Source organism: Myotis nattereri, assembly GCF_964212035.1.
Source record: "Myotis nattereri genome assembly, chromosome: 3".
Classification (NCBI taxonomy): Eukaryota; Metazoa; Chordata; class Mammalia; order Chiroptera; family Vespertilionidae; genus Myotis; species Myotis nattereri.
In genome coordinates this window covers 209,625,116-209,647,031 of record NC_138077.1, presented here as the reverse complement: position 1 = coordinate 209,647,031, position 21,916 = coordinate 209,625,116, and the positions used below count along the sequence as shown (strand labels likewise).

The following is a 21,916-nucleotide window of genomic DNA, read 5'->3' as shown; positions in this document are numbered from 1 at the left end:
AATGTAAAGAGAGACACCCAGATAGCGGTTGAGCGCGTGGGCACTGGACTCCCCCTGGCCTGGCTGGAGCCGAGATTCTGCCATTTACCCTCAGGGTGACCTTGACTTCACCTTTGAGAGCCTCAGTTTCCCTTGTTTGGAATGGCACCTGCGGCGTAGGGCTGAGTGCGCTTCATGGAGCTTCCAGTCCAGAGGGGACGCCGGTCACACGCCTCCTCCGCAGGCCCCGCGCTTTCTCCTTTCGTTCTGCCTTCTGGCCCCCTGGCTCCTCCATTGCCCACCCTCTAGAAATGGTTTGCTCTTTTCCCCACTATGAATCCACCCTGATGGGCTTCCTGGAGCCGGTGAGGGCGGGCAGGTGGGTGAGGGCTGGACCAGGCACCGTGTCTGGTTTCAGTCCTGGCAGCACCGTGGAGACAGCAGGGCTGTCCCGTGTGGGGCCGCAGGGCCCCTGGCTCAGCCTGGGAAGTGGACTCTGGGGCGGAGAGTGCAGGCCCCCCTCTGTGTTGCAGGCCCTGTGCTCCTCTGCCTGCTGGCGCTGCTGGCGGTGGCGGTCTGCGCCGGCTCCCTCCTCCTGTGCCACCGCAGGGCCTGCTGGAAGTGGATGCAGCAGAGTGAGTGATGTGTCCGCGGGGCCTGGGGAGGCGGGTGCTCTGTGCCAGCCGGGCCCCTGCCCTGCCCGCCGAGGCTCTCGGAGGCTGGCATCTCCAGTCCCCTCCTGATGTCATTCCAGAGCTCCACCTGTGCTACCCGGTCCAGACCTTCCGGCCCAAGCCCGAGGCTGCGGGTAAGTGGTCAGGGGTCGGGAGGGGCTGCTGGAGCCGCAGGGACATGCATCAGGCTGGGCCCTGGGCGTGGGGCTCCCTCTTGATGGCTTCCCACAAGCGGGTCCTCTTCTATGACCTCATCGGCAAAGGGAATACAATGTGTCGGAAACTGTGCCATGTCCTGTGCGGTGTGTGAACGGCGGGCTGGCAGGGAGCTTTCTTTGTGTGCGGCTAAGGCTTTCTTTCTTTTTTTAATATATATTTTATTGATTTCAGAGAGGAAGGGAGAGGGAGAGAGAGACACACACACATCAATGATGAGAGAGACTCATTGATCAGCTGCCTCCTGCACGCCCCACACTGGGGATCGAGCCTGCAACCTGGGCATGTGCCCTGACCGGGAATGGAACCGTGACCTCCTGATTCATAGGTCAATGCTCAACCACTGAGCCACACCAGTCAAGCCTTTCATTCCTTTCTGCATGGTGCCCCCAGGAGAGGCATTCCTGAATGCCCTCCCTCCTCTCTTCTTTCCCAGCTTCCCTATTCTTTCCTCTCTCTCATTCCACCCCGCCTTCCCCTCCTCCGGCACGAGGGCCATAGGGGTCAGCAGGGCAGGCTGATAGGGCTGGAGTCCTGTTTCCGCCACCTACAAGCTACACTTCGGGAGGTGACTTAATTCGTCTGTGTCTCAGTTCCCTCATCCCTACGATGGGGACAGCGGGACCTAGTCCGAGGGTGGGCGTGCGGGTGGATGGAGCTGGGCCTTTGCAGAGCGCCTGCGGGCGTCGTGCGCAGTGAACAGCAGCTGCAGTCTGCTGACCTGCCTGTGCCCGGGCCTTGCTCCTCACCAGGAATCCCAGGCCTTCCTCACTGCTAGGTTGTTCTGAACCCTTCCCTGGTCCTTGTCTCTGATCCCTGCCCAGCCTCCAGGCCAACTCCTCCAGGCAGCCTTCCGGACCCCCGTCCTCCCCACCCACCCAGGCAGCAGGCTCTTCCAGCGCCCACCTGGGGGGGGGGGGTCTTGTGCCCAGGGCTCCTCTCCTGGGCAGACCCTTACAGGGCAGGGCAAAGGTCTTCTGCACACTCCCTGCTGGGCCCTGGCCACAGAGGAAGCAGCGAACATGAGTGGTCTGAGCGCCCGTTCTGGTTGCAGGTCAGGCTCCCTCCCTATTTAGTCTCCCAGGAGCCCCAGGGGAGATGGGTGATGACCCTTCAGGAGGCGGATACCTGGCCCAGGGCCACACCTCCTCGTAAGTGCCCCTCGGGCTCCGGCTCCAGCACTGGTCCTTGAGGTTGCTGCTCTGAGTGTAGAGGCCCGGTGCCGGTGCCGTCCCCTCTGCCTTCCGCCCCCCAAGCCTTGTCCAGCCCCTGCCCACCCAGAGCCCAGTGGTCGGCCCCAGGCCAAGTCATGGCCCCCGTGCCCCTTCCCCCCAGGCCCCTTGGAGAGCCTTGCCGTAGCCCCGCTTTTGACTTGGGCTTGAAAAACAGTCCACCGAGGTTGTTTTGAATTTGATGAGTTTCACAAGCAGGTGCTAGCGTTCCCTCCGCAGGGGTTTTTCGTGTTTTGATGGTTTCAAGCCTTTTTCCATGAGCTGTCAGGCTCAGTATCTCATTGAAACCCGGGTTTGCTTTCTTGACATTTTTCTAATATTAGAATTTCCATTGCCGTCAGTTTATTTTTTTCTTCGATCCTTTGTGATAGCAGTTTTGTCACACACAGGGAAAGAGAGAGAGAAAAGCACCTTCCCTTAAGAAGCCAGACCTACAAGGAACCCCGAGCCCTGAGACTCAGGGGTGGCCGGGTCTGGCCCTCTGGCTTCGGTGGGTGCCTGGGGGTCCCCAGGCTGAGAGGGAAGGGAGGGGAGGCCCCCGGTCAGCACGCAGGGCACAGGATGAGCCCGGACTGAGCCGGCGGCGATGCCCGTTCCGTGCGGAGGGAGCTGCGGTGTGCAGCAGTGGAGGAACGTTCATGCGTTTCTTCGCTCACTCATATACTCCAATCGTGTCACTGTGGGATTCCGAGTGGCCCTGTGCTGGGAACGAAGGTGGCTGCGTCGCTCTCCTGGGATTTGAGACCTGTGTCAGTTGCTCAAAGGGGCGGAAGGCTAGCAGGAAGGGAGTGTGCGCCCCGCCCGCCCCCTCCGGGAACAGCAGGGCTGGGGGGGCCTGGGGCCTGACGGAGATCCGGGCAGGTGCCCATTCGATGCTCCCCCATCAGCTCTGCTCTTGAATTGATTTGACTTTGTGCCGTGTGTCCTTGGTGGCAGGCATCTGCAAAGCACATACATGATCTCATTTGACCCCTCTCAGCATCCTTGCGAGGCAGCCACTGCCGATGCCTCCATTTCACAGAGGAGGGACAGAGGCACAGGAAGGAGGGGACTTGTGTAAGGCCACGTGGTTAAAAGCAGTCTGACCGGGATCTCGCTGTTACTGTTGGTGGCGAGGCTTCTGTAAAAAGGGTCTCACCCCCTCATCGATTGACATTTGGGACCGGGCTGTCTGGTGCATTGGAGGGTGCTGGCCAGTTCCTTGGTCTCCAGACCCACCAGGTACCTGCAGCACCTCCCAGTGTGGCCACCAATGTGTCACCAGACACTGCCAGGTGGCCCCTGGCGGGAGGTCACGCCTGGTCGGGAAACACCGTTAAAATTCTTTTCCTCCTTCATTTTGACGGACACGGAAGTCATGACTTTCTCAGTTCACTCAGGCAGGTTTGCTTTGGAAAAAATGGTGTGTCGTCGTTTGGAAATAATTTCGAACTCGCAGGAAAGTCACAAGTACAGTACCAAGAACTCCTTTTCCCTGGACCATCTAAGTCACCGACTTAAGGCCCGTCATCTCTGACACGTGTGTGTGTGTGTGTGTGTGTGTGTGTGTGTGTTTCAGACGAATAAGGCATGTTTTTACACAACCGGAGTAAAGCCATCTAAACTAGAGGATGTGCCTTGACGGGTTACTGCCAATGAGTTCTCAGACCCTGTTCAGGTTTCTCCACTCCCCCCAGCAAGGCCCCCTGTAGCAAAAGCCTTCCGTTCAGAGTCTCCTGCTGCATTTGGTGCCGTGTCTCGGTGATTCTGGTCGGCGCCTGTCGCGCCCTTCACCTTCCTGACCTGGCCACTTGGGAGGGTTCCACCCTGACCTCGGCTTTGCCTGGTGTTTCCTTGCGACTGGATCCAGGTGGTGCACCATTGGTGGGAAGAGCCCTGTCATGACGCTGAGCGCCTCTTGGCAGCCTCCGTCCTCCCGGGTTCCTCTGGTCCCGTGGCCGGTGGGAGTCACACTGAGCCCTTGATCAAAGGACCAGGGTGGTGTCTGCCAGGCTTCCCCTCCGGAGGCTGCTCTTCTCTCCGTGGTCATGGCTGCACCTTTGAGGGGCGCTACTTGGAGGCTGTGAATAGCCTGCCCCTCTGTCAGACTTTCCCTTCTCTTCATGTGGTTCTACCCGATGTGTGCGTGCCGAGTTTATTCTGCTGCCATTGGCGTTTAGTTTGAGGTTCAAATTGTCCCCGGTGGGGCCAAGGGGGGCCACTTCCAGCTGGCTCCTGTGCCCTTTTGTTCCCATCCTTGTGTTGGGAGCCCTTCTTTTTCTTTTTAATATGTTTTATTGATTAGAGAGGAAGCGGGAGGGATAGAGATAGAAACATCAATGATGAGAAGGAATCATTGATCGGCTGCCTCCTGCACGTCCCCTACTGGGAACTGAGCCTGCAACCCAGGCATGTGCCCTTGGCCGGAATCGAACCTGGGACCCCCTCAGTCCGCAGGCCAACGCTCTATCCACTGAGCCAAACCGGCCAGGGCGGGAGCCCTTCTTAAAGGTTTTCCCAGCTTAGCTTGTACTTTCCTGCCCTGCCCTGGAGTCCGCCAGCTCTCCAGGGAGCTCAGGGTTGGAGTCGGGGAGCCGGTGCCAGAGCCTGGCTGAACCTCTGGGCCAAATCCTTTCCTTGGAGCTGTTCTGCTTCCCACAGCAGCTGGGACCTCAGGCCGGAGAGGGGATGGGACCGAAAGGGAGAGGAAGGAGGACGGAAGGGACGATGCCTTGGGAGTCAGAACGCAGTGCTCAGCGAGGTGGCCGCAGGGCAGCCCCAGACCCCAGGTACCGTCGCAGCAGGGCCACCGACGCCCAGTGTCCCTGGACTCACGTCCTGGGGTGCCGGATGCGGTTATGGGAAGATCATAGTTATTCCAAAAGGAGTGAAACCAATCGACGAAGGCGGCGGACTGAAGCAACATTTTTAGGGGAAAAGCTCTTACGAAATCCGACCTCTGTGCTTGGCACAGTTTGTTCGGAGTCTTTATCAAAGTGCACATGTGGGCTGTAACGCGGCGGGAGGCGGATGTTGGCACCTGCTGGATTGTGCCTTTTGTGTTTCCTCTCGAGACTCAGTGTCAAGTGCTGACTTTCTCTCTGTGGTGATAGAGCGCCAGTGTCCTGGGCCCGCCGGGTGCCAGGCAGCGTCCTGGGCGCCTCCCCTTTTGAATGCCAACACATTTTAAAAAATATATTTTCTTGATTTTTTACAGGGAGGAAGGGAGAGGGATAGAGAGTTAGAAACATCGATGAGAGAGAAACATCGATCAGCTGCTTCCTGCACACCCCCTACTGGGGATGTGCCCGCAACCAGGGTACATGCCCTTGACCGGAATCGAACCTGGGACCCTTCAGTCCGCAGGCCGACGCTCTATCCAGTGAGCCAAACCAGCCAGGGCTGAATGCCAACATATTTTAAGTAGACGTTATTTTTTAGAGGAGATTTACAGAAAGTCTGAGACAATAATAGCGAGTCCCCATGTACCCCCACCCAGTTTCCTGTTATTAACATCTGACATTAGAAGGATTCATTCGTTATAGTGAATAAGCAACATCGAAACAGGGCTGTTCAGTAAAGCCCATCCTCTATTCACATCACCTTAGTTTTTTAACATTTATTTTTTTAAATGTATTTTTGTTGATTTCAGAGAGGGAGGGAGAGGGAGATAGAAGCATCAATGATGAGAGAGAATCATTGATCAGTTGCCTCCTGCATGCCCCCCACCGGAGATTGTGCCCAAAACCCAGGCATGTGCCTTGACCGGGAATTGAGCCATGACCTCCTGGTTCATAGGTCGATGCTCAACCACTGAGCCACGCCAGCCGGGCAGATCCAGGAGCCCACCCAGGACACCATGTGACGCTAAGTCGTCAGGTCTCCTTAGGCTCCTCCGGGCTGTGATGTTTCTGACCTCTGTTGTTTCCGATGACCTTGGCCAGGGGTGGGCAAACTTTTTGACTCGAGGGCCACAATGGGTTCTTAAACTGGACCGGAGGGCCGGAACAAAAGCATGGATGGAGTGTTTGTGTGAACTAATATAAATTCAAAGTAAACATCATTACATAAAAGGGTACGGTCTTATTTTTTTTAGTTTTATTCATTTCAAACGGGCCGGATCCGGCCCGTGGGCCGTAGTTTGCCCACGGCTGACCTTGGCAGTGCTGAGGAGGACCACTCCGTTATGTTGTAGGAGGCCCTTCTATTGGAACCTGCCAAGTGTTTCTGTCCTGATTTGATTGGGGTTATAGGTTTAGGGTAGGGGACGGACTGGGGGCAGGGTCATTTAATGACATCAGATCAAGGGGGCATACTCTCAGGGTGATCGATCAGTCACGGGCCCCTTCACTTTCGAGATCTCCTTTAATCTTCACAAAAACCCTCCAACGTTGGCGCGACCCATCCCCATTTTGCAGCTAAGATGACTGAGCCTGGGCGAGGTGGCGTTGTGTGCTGGGTCTCACTGCCAGGAGGCCTCCTCTCCAGGATCGTGGCATCTGGCCTGCTCCCAGCAGTTGGTTCTTACAAATACCAGGCTATGCACAGCCTTGTTATCTTTCCACTTATTTCCTGAGGGTGTGCCCCGAAGAGGGGTTACTGGGGCAAAGGGTGTGAGACTTTCATGGCCAGCTGGCTCTCAAGAAACATTCACAGGAAACATTCATAGGACGTGTTTACCGACGTCCCCTCCAAGACTGAGTTTTATCATTTTTATTTATTTTGTCTTGTTCCTGTGTCACCCCTCCCTCCCCCCAGTGACTTGGCACCCAGCAAAGTTGGCAAAACACAGAATCACTCTCCAAGGAGAGAGGTTCAGTGTCACTGACATCATTTAAAAGAATGTGCCTCCAGCCAGAGAGGGCGCCAAGTGCTGGCTCGGGCAGTGGACAGTGGCCGCCGGTGGCAGTGAGCCCGGCCTCCCCATGGGACCACTCTGCTGGGAGCAGCAGTTGTCAGAGGCAGTTTAGCGCGACACGTTTGTTACATCCAGGACCGAGGACTGGGTCCCTGTGCACATGTGCTGCTCTTCATGGCTGTTCTGGTCTGTCTCCCCGTTGGGCACTTTCTGCCTGTTGATGGGCATCACGTGGCCACACGGCTCAGCCGGCCCCTCTCACTTGTTACCGTGGTTGCTGGGCCTTCCGTGAGTTTCCAGCTGGGATTCGGGGCTGGTGGTTCCTCGGAGCTGCTGGAATCAGGGGGAATGTTCTGGAGGTGACTCAGCTGATTTCTCCGGTGAGGTGTGCACACCTGACAGCAACGGATCCCGAGTCTCCACAGGCGGCCTCCTGGACTCTGAAAAGGCTGTGCGTCCCTGAAGCGTGGTCTGAGCCGGGGAGCCGGTTTGCTCTAGGACAGACCAGATGCCTGGCCATGGCTTACACTTGGCTGTGACCTGGCATCCGACTCAATATGAGAAAACAATTGGAGTGGAGGATAGGGCGTGGGAGGAGAGGATAAAGGTCGTGCCCTAAGAGTCATGGTGTCAGCACCTCCTGAGCCCACCGAGGGTGTGGCTGCAGCAGGGGGAGGACTGGTGAGCAGCTGTCCTCCTCGAAGGCGGTCACATGGGCTTTTAAAAGCAGAGGCCACAGAAAATCACACTCAGAGGGCCCGAGCCCAAAGCGCTCCAGGATCATCTGGCTTCAGGCTCGCCTGGCACACGACTCAGGAGCGTCCTCAGGGCCGCCAGCCCCTCTGTCACCTGCCTTGAGGTCCTCCGTGCACCTCACACAGTGACTGGGGAGCTCTGGGCTCTTCCGGCCCCGCGTGCTACAAGGTGGTAGCAATTTCTGAGGCAGCGGGAGCCTCCTTGGCTCTAGCCGAGCACATGCTTCCCCTGAACTGTGTGTGTGTGTGTGTGTGTGTGTGTGTGTGTGTGTGTGTGTGGAGGGGTGAGGAGTGGGGGGCAGGTGGACTGGGGAGGGGCAGGTGGACTGGGGAGGGGCAGGTGGACTGGGGAGGGGTCCAGGGGCCTGAGGGCCGGAGGAGAGATGAGCCCCCTGCTCTCTGACAGCCCCGGAGAAGTGAGCACTGGGCAGTGAGCCCCTGTGGCCGGGCCTGGGAGTAGGCACGGACCCTGAAACCTGCCCTCTGCTCTCCAGACAGAGGGCCCAATGGGGCATCAGCTCCCATGGGGGAGCCAGGGGAGGCCTTTGTCCACGTGTGGGGCGGGCAGGGCCCAGGGCTTCCTGGCCTTCCTTGGTGAACTTGTCCCTTTTTTCTTTGCAGATTCCAGGCCCCCGAGGAACCAGACAGTAAGTAGCTGCCCCGTGTCCCCGCTGGGTGCCCCTAAGTCTGACTCCTCCGCAGACCTGCTGCTGCTGAGGGCCCACCTGGTCCCCTGCCAGCCCCTGCTGGGTCTGGGGGGAGGGGCGGGGGCAGGGGCAGGGAGCTCTGAGCCACGCCCTGGCCCAGGATGCTGTCCCTCCCCCCACCCTCAGCGGCCTGGCTCCTGGCTCCTCTCGCCGGGGACTTCCAGAAAGGCCCGCCAGACCGCGGGCTTGGTTTTGGCTGCTTTGGGTGCCAGGTGTGGTCAGGTCACGAGGAATTCCGCCTGGATCTGCTTCCCCTTTTCTCCTTCACTCCTTCCGCGTCCTGTCCTCGCACTGGGCTGACAGATCAGTAGCAAGAATTTTAAACACGTGGCTGCCCCATACCGAGCACTTACCTGGAGCAGGCACCTCGCTCTGTGCGCCCTCCACGTCATCTCAGGGGGTCCTCACGGCACGCGGAGGTGCCGCTTATAAAAGGGGGCACTGAGGCCCAGCAGGGAAGGTGGCGCCGCAGCGGGGAGCAGACCTACTAGGGTGTGAGCCCCTGTTTGTGGCTCCAGCGCCAGTGCTCTGAGCCGCTGCCCTGAGCTGCCTCCTCGGAGACCAGCTTCATCCGCCCCTTTAGGGGGGCTCGCTGTGCGCAGGCGCGGGCGAGGGCCGTGCAGATGTTACTGCTGATCACAGGACCACCCAGCACGGGCCCATCCACCCGGTCCTCACGGGGCTGGTCCTTGCGTCCTGCTCTGTGCCCAGCCCCCGCCTCCTCCCCATAGGCAGCTCCCACGGTGGGAGCTGGGGTAATGCCCCCCGGAGCTGAGGGAGGGGCAGGACCAAGCTCTCCCTATGGCCGGGTCTCAGGCATGTATGGTTCACCCACTTTTCCCCCTCACTTATCAAATCTTTCATTACTTTCTTTTAACTCAAACATTGCTCCGTGGAAGATCTGCAGTCTCCATGTAATACTCGCTAAATGGCGCAGCTTTCACACGTGTCTAGGGCTCTCCCCACCCTTTTCAGCAGCCATGAGCTACTGAGCTTTGTGAACTGGCTTTGAAATATTACAACACTGTTTTGTTGCACCAATTTTATAGACTTGTGCAATACATGTTATTTTTCAGGGACGAACCAAAGGTTAATTTCTCAGGGTTCTTGCTGCCTGCTTTAGCGGCATTTGATGGAGGATCTTTTACATACACTTGTAATAGTTGAAAAATAAACCAGATTGAAGATTCTTTTGTTTTTTCCCCCCCCCTGGTGGGCTACCCTCCTATTACTAGGAGGGTAGTAGGGTTGAGAGTTTGGCAAGGCTTTAGGGTTAATTCCCCCCCCCCATTTTTTTTTTTTTAATGCTTAAACCATGCACCAAGTTTTTGGTCCAAATCATGTAGAATAAGTTAAACTTAAATTGCCTTCTATTAACCAATGTGAGTGTATTTCTCTAAGCATAGTTAGGTTGAAATTAAGTCTTAAAAAGCAAAACAAAAAAATAACAACCCACAATAAAACCCATTTATACATACATGGAGAAAGGTCTCCACCTTTTAGCTTTTTAAAATATATTTTTATTGATTTCAGAGAGAGAAAGGGAGAGGGAGAGAGAGAGAGAGAGAGAGAGAGAGAGAAATATCAATAATGAGAGAGAATCATTGATCGGCTGCTTCCTGCACACTCCCTACTGGGGATCGAGCCCGCAACCCAGGCATGTGCCCTGACCGGGAATTGAACTGTGATCTCCTGGTTCATAGGTTGACTCTCAACCACTGAGCCACACCAGCTGGGCTCCATCCTTTACTTTTTAAACATAAGAGGCAGAACCACAATATGAGTTCAATTTAAAATTATGAGAGATCACATTCAAGTACACTTGGGTCAGAGAAGTTGCTGTTATAACTCCGAGACATTTATGGAAAAGACATTCAGTGATTTGTAAGAGAATCAAATATCTTTTAGCTACTTGAGCTAACACCTTGAGTAAATTGTTTAAAAATGCTGTCTTTTGGATTTCAAATTGTTATAAAAGAATTTTCAGGATTATGTAGCTATACTTTCTGAATATCTCAAACTCATTCCACTCCGAAGGCAGCAGGTAAATGCTACGGACTAGAACATTCCATAAGACCGCTTCTCCTTTGCACGTACCTATCAAAGTCAAAAACTAGTCAACACTTTCCTGAAGACGTAGCACTTTTTAGAATACATTAGTGTAGTCATAACCGACTACTGTCCCAGGAGGTCAGGGCTGGGCAGTAAGGGAGGCCTGGGGCCAACATGTATAGACCAGCCTTTACACGTGTGGATCCCGGAGTCAGATGCCAGGGTTCAAGGACTGGCTCTGGCCCTAACCGGTTTGGCTCAGTGGATAGAGTGTCGGCCTGCGGACTGAAGGGTCCCAGGTTCGATTCCAGTCAAGGGCATGTACCTTGGTTGCGGGCACATCCCCAGTAAGGGGTGTGCAGGAGGCAGCTGATCGATGTTTCTCTCTCATCGATGTTTCTAACTCTCTATCCCTCTCCCTTCCTCTCTGTAAAAGAATCAATTATATATATATATATAAATATATATATATAGGCCTGGCTCTGACACTTACTAACCCTGAGCAAGTCACTTGACTCTGTGCCTCAGTCTCCTGACCTGTAAAATGGAGAGAGTGCTAATATTAGTCACCTCAGGGGATGGCTATGAGGATTAACATGTGCCACGGGGTACACACGTGTGATGTTGGCCACGATCCTTATTTAGTACACGCTAAAAGCAGCACGTTTCTCCCGGAACTTACTGCGCAGGTGCGCCAGGCTGTCGAGGCTGGGAAGCCCGGTGGCGGGTGGCCGCCCTCAAGCAGAAAGGGAGACTGGCTGGGGCGAATAGAGATGAGAAAACAGGGCTTCGCAGTTTGGGGACGGGTGGCGGGGGGCGGGCGCCCTGCATCAGCGCTGCCTCCTCTGTGCCCACAGGAGCTGAAGAGCCTGCTGGTGACAGGGCCCCGCACAGAAACGCTGGGGTTAATGAGCCCCCCGGTCCTGGAGCCCTGCACCCACGTGGGGGCAGCCGGCCTGGAGAGCCTGCCACTGGTGGGGGCCAGCCCAGCCGGGAGCCCCTCGTCCCCCAGGGACCTTCCCGAGCCCCGGGTGACCACGGAACATACCAACAACAGGATCGGTGAGTCGGCTGGTGTCCCTAGCGTGGTCAGGGTTAAGAGGGCAGTGGGGAGATGGGTGCTGGGCCCCTGGCCCCCACCTGGAAGTGGGGACCCTGGGTCTGGAAGGCCCCAGGCGTGGACTCTCCCTCGGCCTTGTGAGTGGGAGGTGCTTTTGGTGAGAGTATTAGATGTGCTTGGCTACCCCGTCAGCTTGTGAGACAGCGGTGGTGGCCCTGACTTCATGGGGCCGATGGGGGGGAGGGGGGGCTCCTGAAATAATCGCTGAAGTTGTCTTGTGGGGTGGGGTGGAGGGAAGAGGTGCCCCCTGCCTGGTGCCCTCTATTATTAGAGAGAAGAGTGAACACTGCCCCCAGCCCCAACAGAGAGCCCCTGAGGGGACCCGGGAAGACACACAGTGATGTAAGAGCCGCCCCTGGCCTGATCATTCCGGGCACCGGGCGAGCGTCACCTCACGGTCACACCGCCTGGGAGGCTGGTGTCTTCCCCTTTTCGCAATTGGGGAAACTGTGGGTGGGGCGGGGGTGACACGACTTTCCTGGGCACACGACTGTGAGGTGGCAGGGCTGCGGCTCGTCCGAAACCCCAGGTTTGTCTGCACCACCAGTCCTGGTGGCCTTGCGGGCACCACGGCCAGCACTTCCCAAATGACAGCTGCCCTCCGGCTCGAACACACCCCCCCCCCTTCGGCCTCGCCCAGGCCGCACGCTGCCTCTCCTGCCTACTACCACCAGAACGTTTCTCCCAAGTTGTATACCTCTCTATTACACCCTGCTTAAAACCCGCCAGGGGTCCCTGCTACTTCTGGATGACTGCCAGGGTTCTTATTCCGGCATTCAAGGCTGGTCACCAGCTGCCTTCTCTCCACCAGGCTCACCTGCCTCCTGACCCTGCTCAATGGCAGTTTCCTAAGCGTACGGAGCCCTTGCTCACTTCTAAGCTTCTCTGTGGGAGCTGCTTCCTTGCCTGGGACAGGCAGCACCACCCACTTGAAGACCCTGTTTATTCCCTCCTCCTCCCGGAAGCCTTCCTTGCTCTTCCCGCCCTCCTGTCTAGGCCAGATGGCCTCTGCTGTGCTCCCTCCGACTTCAGGCCTCCCACCCAGTGTCCTCAGCACTGGCAGCGTGGCTGTGTTTGTGGCCTTCTGTGAGCCCCTGGGGCCAGGGCCTCGGTGCGCCCCCTCCTCGTCTTCTCTGGAGGGTTAACCACCACTCGGATGACACCAAAGGGGCATTTGCGGTCGCAGCACACATTTCTATGGCAGATCTGGTGGACAGAGCTCTTTAGGGCAGAGTCTTTCGTATCAAATGGAAACTTTGGGAGCTGCAGCTTTTGGGTTTTTTTTTTTTTTAATGAGTTTTGGGAAATATCGCCAAAGGCATCTCCTTCACATTTCCGAAGAAGCCCTAATTTGGAGTTTCGAGCCTGTGCTGAGTTCAGTGCCTGGAAGTGCGCGGGTGGGGTTCTGGAGTGTTTGAGGGAGTGGCGGAAGCAGGTACCAGACTCCCAGGGCAGCTGGGGTGTGGGGAGCGGTGCGGGCAGCGGCATGGGCAGCCTGCCCAGAGCCAAGCCAGCCTGCGGGCCTTGCTGGGCGTGGGGTGGTGGGAGGGAAATCTGGGAGGCTCTCTTGGGATACCCAAGGGGCAGTGAGCCCCTTGTCCCTCTGACACTACCTCAGAGGGGCACCCCTTGTTCAATTCCCAAGGGGACCAAACTCCTGCCTGAGTTTCATCACTCCCCCTGACCATAGCACCAGGCAGGCGGCCCCTTTCCCCCACCTTCACCGCCCCCCCCCCCCCCCCCCCCGCACACCCCAACACACACACTTACACAGCTTCCCTGGATTCGGAGCCCTGGGTGAGTCAGGAATCCCAGTAGCTTCTAGAAAACCCTCCCCCTGCAGACTGGGGGCTGGGCAGCTCTGTGATGGGGCCAGAGCCAGAGGACTCAGGACGCAGGAATGTGAGGGGAATGACAGTCTGGCCCCCAAATTTGGTCTCTTCAACTTGGACAACCTACCCTGCTCCTCTCTGTCTGTCTGTCCGTCTTTCTCTCACCTCCTCTAGCCCTGCCTGGCCCCCTCTGTGCCCGCCCTCTCTCTCACCTCCCGGGGCGAGAGGCCTGCAGGTCTTGGTGAAGATGTGTGTGGCTGAGGCCTGAGGCCCTCTTCTCTCTTTTGGGGTGTAGGGGGTCCCAGCCCACAGCTTTTCTCTCTCTCTCCCTCATCCTCTTTAGTTCCTGCTGCTATTTTGAACACTTCTCTCTTTCCTGGGGGTGTTAAAACCAACACAGAAGCGCCAGCATTATGTAATGGGATTGAGGGTGCAGGGGCCCCAAGAATATTTTGGGGGTTCCTGAATCAGAGGGGTGTAACCGGTTACCCAGAGAAGCAGGGATCCCAAGCCCCCTGCCCCACCCCAGCTCTCAAGTTCCCTCTTGAGCTTCCCCATTCAGCCTCCAGAATCCAGGGCTGAGCAGCTGGGAGCTGGGACCCTGCCCTGAGCCTGAGATACCGGAAGAAGCCCAGCTGGTGCTTGAAGTCAGCTGACCTGGCTGCAGGCCGGGCTCCCCACTTCCCAGCATCTTTGGCAGCTTCCTTAACTCCCCTGAGCCTCCGAAACCCCCAAAGGAAGGAAATGGTGTTGAGGACCCGGGGAATCACACCTCTAATGGGCTGGGCGGGTCTTTCATCCAAGTGACATACATAAGCAGTCCTACTGTGTGCTAGGCAGGCACAGCCATGAGGCCTCGGTGTGTGTGTGGGGGGTGGGGGGGCGCGAGGGGGGCGGGGTGGGCAATAAGCGATTAACACTGAAATATACCACCCCTCTCAAAGCTGCCGGAATCAGGCTGCTGGGTTACTCACGGCTGAGGGTTCTGCAGGGGTGACAGCTGCCTGGCTTGCTGGGTTGAACTTGCACGGCGAACACCAGAGCATCCCGGGCAACCCGGGACACGCTGGTTTCTGCTTTAGGCCTGTGGAAAGGAGTGGAACGGGCAGCGGGGCAGGCGTTGCTTTGGGGATTTCTGCTAACTACCTGGTGACCTTGGGCAGGTCATTGAGCCTCTTTGGGCTCCAGGTCCTTTACCTGTAACCGGGGATAAGAACAGACTGTTTACCTGGCAGAAGGGATGCGAGGACTCAGGAGCTAAAGTATGGAGAGTGAACCTCTTCTCGAGTTCCCTGGTGCTAGTGTTATTATTTTAGTCTTTGTTCTCGATTACAGTGGACATTTGCAGGAGCCATGGGGACTGATTCTACTTGCTTCCTCCCCACGCCTGGCTTTCTCTCCTGTCCCCGTTCTCTCCTTCCCCACCCCATCCTTGCAGAAGTGCCCAGACAACCACAGGCATCACCCATAGGTAGCAAGTGGGCCAGTGGCTAACTCCTCAGCACCCAGTTCCTGGCTGTGAGGTTGGCAGGGCTTACTGCGCACCAGAGAGGTTGTGCCACCTGCCTGAGCCACACAGCGGGGGTGGCAGAGCTGGGCTGGGACCCTCCTCCGCCCCCTTGCTCATCCTCTGGGCTCTCACCGCGCGTCTCCTTCCGCTTTGCAGAGAAAATCTACATCATGAAGGCCGACACAGTGATCGTGGGGACCGTGAAGACCGAAGCGCCGGAGGGCCGGGGCCTGGCGGGGCCGGCGGGGCCCGAGCTCGAGGAGGACCTGGAGGTGGACCATGCCCCACACTACCCGGAGCAGGAGACGGAACCGCCTCTGGGCAGCTGCGGGGACGTCATGTTCTCGGTGGAGGAGGAAGGGAAGGAGGACCCCTTGCCTGAGACGGCGTCTGGGAAGTGAGGCCTGGCTGGGGCTGAGAGAGCAGCTGGGTGCCCCTGGGACCGGGTGGCACGGTGGGCCACGCTGGTGCGGAGGCCCATCTGCTGACCTGAGTTTCCAGCACCCAGTGGTCAATGCAGGAGGGGCCTGGGGGTCTCCACCTGCATCCCCACCCAGCTGCCCCCACCCTGACCCTAGGGCAGTGGGCTGTGCAGGGGAGACAACCAGGGTGCTGGATTTGAATGGCGATGTTTGCTGGGGCAACAGAAAGACAGACAGTAGGGACTGGACGCTTCGCCTCTGCTGCTACTGAGAAGATACCCCAGAGTCCTGGCATGGGCCCCCCGCCCTCCAGGGTGGAGCCCCCCTGAGGCAGAGACCATGAGGCCCACACCCCAAGCCGTCTCCCCTCAACTGGGCCCCTGGAGAGAGACCCACGGGGCCTTGCTACCAGGCCAACAGCCCGCAGTTACTGTAAACTCGGCCCGCAGTGGCCTCGAGCCAGTGCCTGTGGTTTCTCCTCTGTCAGAAGGGAAACAGAGGGATCGGGCAGCCGGCTGGCCCGTCTCAGCCACTGCGGCCATGCTGTGCTCTGTGCCCTAGGCCTGGTGGTGCCCAGCCTGCCTCCAGCCCTGTGTGGGCCGAGGGGGGACCCTTCTGGTGCTGCCCTTTCCCTGTTCTGTGGCCCCACGGTGGGCCCCCGGCCTAGGATCAACTCACTCATCTCAGAATGTCCCTGCCAGTCCCAGTGACGGTGGGCCCTTCGGGGTCCTTGCCTGCTCGGTGGGCACCGCCCGCTCTGTCCTGGGAAATGAAGATGCCCTTCCCCGGATCTGCCGCCCTCGTGGGTCCCCATGGCACCAGGCCTGCCTCTTGCAGCAGCTGCTCCGCACCCGTGTTGGGACATGGATGTCAAAAGCCACATCTGCCTTATCCTGGGCTTGGGGGAAGCTCTGCGTAGCTCAGTATGGGGTCAGATGTCTGCATCGCACACTAAGGAATAATCGGTCGGCTGGCCTGCTCTCCCAGGGCTTTCAGACGCGTGTACACAGGCGTGTGGCCTTGGAAAGGGACCCGTGGGCAGACGACAGGGGGCGGCAGGCCGGGCACCGAGTCTCGGGTCCTGGAATTACCCTCCGAAGCCAGTCCTGAAAGCTGCTGTTTACGCACCAGCCTCTCGTCGCTGGAGGAAGTCGGGGCTGGGTCAGGAATCGCAGGGGCCGTTTCTGAGACCTCTCAGGTATTTTGGGGGAAGTTGGAGAGACCGTTACACCAGAACCTGGAGAAGCTCATGTGGGATGGGTGATCTTTGCCCAAATGCCTGTGTGGGCAGCTTTGCACCCGAGCCTCTGTGCCCAAAGTCAGCACGCGCCCAGCACCTTGTGGGCAGGGCTCAGGCTGCCTGTGGGGGCCGCTGACATCTGCTTAATGAAATGACGCACTCCCTCGCCCAAGAGCCCTTGACAGAACAGGATCTTTTAAAAATTCACAAAGTTCCTTACCAATGACCATAAGGCTGAGGACTCTCTCATGGAGACTGAGAGTCTTTGAGAAGCTCTGAGGACGGGGATCCCGCCACCCCTCTGCCCGGCCTCTGGGGACAGGGCGCTGCTGCCCGCAGAGCCACCCCTCCGCTGCTGGAGGGTCTTCCTCCCTGTAACTCCCGCGCCCTGGCCCAGGCCTGCCTCGAGGACACTCTGAATAAAGCTGCTCTACACCAGGCTCCCTGTGGGTGTTTGCAGAAGGGGCTGTGGGGAGAGGGCATCACAGAAGCTGCACAGATGCCCCAGCCTGGGGGTCACAGGGAGGGACTGAAGGGTCAATGTGAGCCGAGGGCTGCATGCAGGAGCTGGAAGCCCCTGTCCCGCCCCCCCCCCCCCCCCCCCGCAGGACTCCAGGCCCTGCCTGTGGCCAGTGCAGGCCGGGCGAATATCCCTGCCCTCCAGTGACATGGCCTTCTTAGCCTCTGCTGTTCAGATGGGCAGGTGGACCAGGGCCCTGCTGCTCAGGGTGGCAGTTCCCAGGGTGCAGGGCACCTCACACATGTGCACACCCCCTTCCTGAACGGCCGCAGTCGGGAAGGAGTGATAAATGTCCTGTGGAGGCTGTCATACTCGGAGAAACCCCGCTGTCTCCCAGAGCGGTCTCGGGGGTGGGAGACGACTCTAGGTGCTTACGGCCCGCCCCGCCCCTCCCCGCCCTCAGATGGAGCAGGAGACTCAATCTTGCATGTCTCCATCTTCCCGCCCCTCCCACCCCAGTCATTGCTGTCCCACAGCCCCAGGGACTGCTCTGCTGGGCTGAACAGAAATGACTGTGCAGAGGCGAGAGGCCGCCTTCCAGCTGAAGTTTCTTGGGTGCCTTCTCACCTCCACCCCTTCCTTGGTCCTCCCTGTCCTAGTGGGGGGCAGGGAGGGGCTGGGGACAGATGGGTGGGTTAGGGACCCGATTCACTCATAGGCCCTTGACCGTGTCAGTCCTGCTTGACTGGAAGCCAAAGTGAGAACATTAAACGCTTCCAGGATGGCTACTCCAGCCCAAGGGGAAGCTGGCTGAGCCCACCTGGGGCTCCTGCACCCTCCCCAGGCCCCTGGCCCTGGGCCAACACCCATGCTGGGCGCACACCTGGGACCCTGTGGGGTGCCCCTGAGCAGCAGGTCAGCAGCGGAAGTGACCGAGGTGCGGACAGACAGCGTGTGGCAGGGACTGGGATTCAGGCCCAGCTCTGCCGCTTAGTGGGGCTGTCTAGGTTAGGTGCCTTGATCTCCCTAGAGCTCAGTTTCCTGATCTGTGAAATGGGCCAGGGTTGTGGGTTCCCTTAAGCGCCACCTGACATGCGGCTGGTGTTTACTGCGTGGCAGCCTCTGTCCTGGGTCCAGCCCAGCGGCCACTTGCCAAGGGTGAGCCCTTCCTGGGTCTGCAGAATTCAGCCCCTCTAACTTACCAACAGGTAACCTCCAGGAGGCATCGGGCTGAGAACACTCTTCTCCCAGAAAAACAACATGAAAGCTGGTGGCTGGTTCCAGGCTGGCGTTAGCTTCGGTGAGGCTGACAGGCTTCCAGGCTCTCCTGGGGCCTGGCCTCCCTCGGGGTGTGTTGCTGTGGGAACCCCACAGTGGACAGACTGCTTCTTGCTCCGTGGGGCACCCAGAGGACCCCTCATGTCACAGTCACAGGAGTGGCGGTTGGTTAGATGTCTGTAACTCTGTGCATTTGTGAAGTGTTGCCGGTCCCTCTGCAGGGACATCCTGCTTGTGGTTCCAGGGTGTTCCAGGCGGCACTGCGTTGCTGTTCAAAATCTCCTTTCCTCTCCTTCCCTCCCCCCTCCCTTCCAAACACACCTGTGATAGATGAGCCAGGCCCGGTCCAGCTGCAGAGGATGCGCTGAGCTCAGACCGCCTCCGTGAGCCCTGTGTCCAGTGGCTGAGATCCACGATGGCACAGAACCAAACCTGTGAACAAGGTCATTCTGGAGACGATGGGGTTATGTGCTAGGGGCGCCCCAGTTAGGGGACCAGGCAGCGCCTCGAAGGCAGGGTCGGCTCCAGCCAGGTGGTCCAGGAGGTGCCCTTTGAGCTCCACCTGAGTGACATGATGCGTGGGCGAGGGGAGGACCTGGGAAGTCATGAACCACCGCTGCAAAGGCCCCCAGGTGGGGAGGCTCCTGGCCGTGGGACTCCAGGAGCACACCTGGTGGGAGCACCGGGGCCGGGCGGAGAGAAGGTGAGCAGGCAGGCCGACAGCCAGGCCACGGAGGGCCTCGCGGGCCATTGCAAGGTGCTCAGATTTTATTGTCAAACGGATGGAGCCTTGACTTGGGGTGGTGAACACACAGTACAGTGTACAGCTGATGTGTTGTGGAATTGTGCGCCTGAAGCCTGTGTAATTTTGTTAACGGTGTCACCCTAATAAATTCAATAAAAAGGAAAAGGAAAATAAAAAGAAATAAACATGAACGAAGAAAAGTTAAAAAGAAAAGACTACATTTATTTTCCCTCCCGTTAGAACAATAAACATCCTGCTATTCTCTCAGCAGTGGGCGGGAAAGGCCAGCAAAGGTGGTTTCAGCTGATTTCAGACAAAGGCTGAGGCTGCTGGTAGCCGGGAAACAGTTGGATGTTTCTCAGAAAGGCCTGCGGGAAGGCTGCTCCCAGCGAATTAACGAATTAACGAGGAACGCAGCAGCTCCGGGGCCAGGCTGCTGCCCGGAGAGGGGGGTGGTGGGGCTGGCTGGCTGGCAGGCAGTCAGTCTAGGTTCCTCTTTCTCTGGGTGTCTTCCAGAAGAGTAAAAACCAAACCAAGAAATCCTGGGGAGGCCACGGGCCTTTGTTTGTGTTGGGTGTGGGCAAACTCCCCATCCCATTTCATTAGGGCTCCTGATGGGGGTGGAGCGGGGAGGAAGGAGGAAGGAGCCTTTGGGTCTCAATCTCCAGCTCGAGGAGTTCCCAGCTGCAGGGCCTCAAGCGAAGCCCTTAAGCGCTTTCAACTTTGGTTTCCTGATCTGCAACCCGTCCATGATAATGACTCTGCGTTAGGTGGATGGAGGTACAATGCGTGAGGTCTTGGCCTGGTGCCTGGCATGTTCCCTGTTCAGAAAACTGTAGTCACCACCAGCAGCCCCTAGAAAGCACCTGAAAAGCCGTCAGGTTTATTCAAAGCTTTCTACATTCTTCATGCACTTGGGCCTCAGCATCGCAGCTGGAAGTAGAGGGGCTGAGTATCAGCACTCCCCTTGACGGCCTGAGGCTCAGAGAGGTGAAGCAACCAACCACAGTCACACAGCCAGGAAGCGCCAGAGCTAGAGTTCAATCCCCCAACTCTGTGGTTCCAAGTCCCCCTCTGCCCATGCGCCACCCCCTCTGTGGCCCCCCGCTGTGTTTACATCACAGTTATCAGCAGAGGCTATGCCCTTAGGACACGTTTCCTTTCGCCTCCAAGTCGCCACAGCTGGGAGGTAGGGAGGAGGTTGATTTTATTCCTCCGTTTTATGCAAGAGGCTAGGCAACTTGCCTGAGATCAAGCGGCAGCCCAGCTGTGATTTCTTTCTGATCCTCCTGCCGCAGAGCTAACCCAGCCAGAGCCTTGCTCCTCGGGGCGGCTTTCCTCGAAGGTGGCCTGATTCTGAGACAGGGAGGCCGAGGCCTGGGAGGACAGATGGACAGAGAGCCTCCGCTGGAGGACTGACTGGCCAACAATCGGATCGCCTTTCACATCCTCAGAACTCATACCCCGCTCTCTGCCCCATGCCAGGATCCAAGGGCAAGAACAAGCCTCCCCATTCTCCAGATGGGGAGACCGCGCCCTGTAGCGGTTAGGTGGTTTGCCTGAAGCGCCAGCTTGGTAAGTTTGGTCCTTGCTGTGTAAGTTGGGACTGGGGCGGGGAAATGGCCATCTAGCCTGAGTGAACAGTGAAGATTATTTGCTGATTCTCAATCTTCCTTTGGAAAAAAAAAATGGTGTTAAAGTGAAAGCACCTGTGGTAAGAACGTTGGGTGTGTATTTGTACAACAGCTTTGTAAGAGCCAAGTGGTCCCCATAGACCAACCGTGGGCAAACTACGGCCCTCGGGCGGGATCCGGCCCGTTTGAAATGAATAAAACTAAAAAAAAAAAAAGACCGTACCCTTTTATGTAATGATGTTTACTTTGAATTTATATTAGTTCACACAAACACTCCATCCATGCTTTTGTTCCGGCCCTCCGGTCCAGTTTAAGAACCCATTGTGGCCCTCGAGTCAAAAAGTTTGCCCACCCCTGCCATAGACCAGTGTTTCTCAACCTTGGCTGCGCATTAGAATCACCTGGGAATCTTTTTAAAATCCTGATGTCTGGGCCCATGGGAGTTTAAAATCAGGATTTAAAAAGATTCCCAGGTGATTCTAATGCGCAGCCAAGGTTGAGAACCACTGCCATAGTCCAACAGACAAGCACAGACAAGAAGCAAGACGCCTGCCACCTCCTGGCCCTCCGGCCCGTGCAGTCCCGCAGGGTCCCTGCCGAGAAGGGCCGAGCCTGGTTCATACGCTGCTGTCACCGTCTGGAAAACGATCCACACGCTTTGAACGAGGGGCTCTGTGTTTTCATCTTCCCTGGGTCCCACACATGATGTAGCCGATCCCGCACCGGGGTCAGGGGACTTGTCTGTTCAGGACTTAATGTCAGGGCCCTTCATTTGCATCCCCGCTGACCTCCCAGTAACCATGGTTACAGGTGAGCACGTGGGTTCCCAGGTCTCCAAGTGTTGACTGGCTGGTGACTGACCTTAACTGTCCCAGTGGTCTCTTGTCACCCCAAAACTGAGTGGCTTAAAACAACACTAGTCATTTATTTCGCTCACACATCTGCGGTTGGTCCTGGCTGGCTGGGGAAGGCTCCTCTCTGCTCACAGCGCCAGCTGGCACCCGGCACTGCACTGCTGAGGCGGCTGGCAAGCTGGGGCGCGCCGTGGGCTCCTCGCAGCATGGTGGCCGGGTTCCTAGAGCGAATGACCTAGGGTAGGAAGTGGAAGCCGCCAGGTTCTGAATATTTGGGCCCAGGCGCGGTATCACTATTGTCCCATTCATTCATGGGCCCAGCAGTCACCGCGCCCAGATTCACGGGGAGGGGATGTAGAGCGTCGAAGA

The 21,916-nt window shown here is 57.6% G+C and overlaps 1 protein-coding gene across 1 annotated transcript in view; it reads left to right on the top strand.

The window, feature by feature from the left end:
* The window catches only part of TNFRSF8 (TNF receptor superfamily member 8), a gene marked incomplete at its 5' end in the record, with an annotated part of 58,232 nt that extends 39,028 nt beyond the window's left edge, over positions 1-19,204 (top strand). Inside the window, 5 exons of the mRNA XM_081086125.1 lie at positions 513-614; positions 734-787; positions 8,315-8,340; positions 11,310-11,514; positions 15,071-19,204. Of these exons, the coding sequence (XP_080942251.1) occupies positions 513-614; positions 734-787; positions 8,315-8,340; positions 11,310-11,514; positions 15,071-15,315 (632 nt within the window). The 3' untranslated portion in view covers positions 15,316-19,204. The remainder of the gene's footprint in view (positions 1-512; positions 615-733; positions 788-8,314; positions 8,341-11,309; positions 11,515-15,070) is intronic.
* Positions 19,205-21,916: the final 2,712 nt, after the last annotated feature.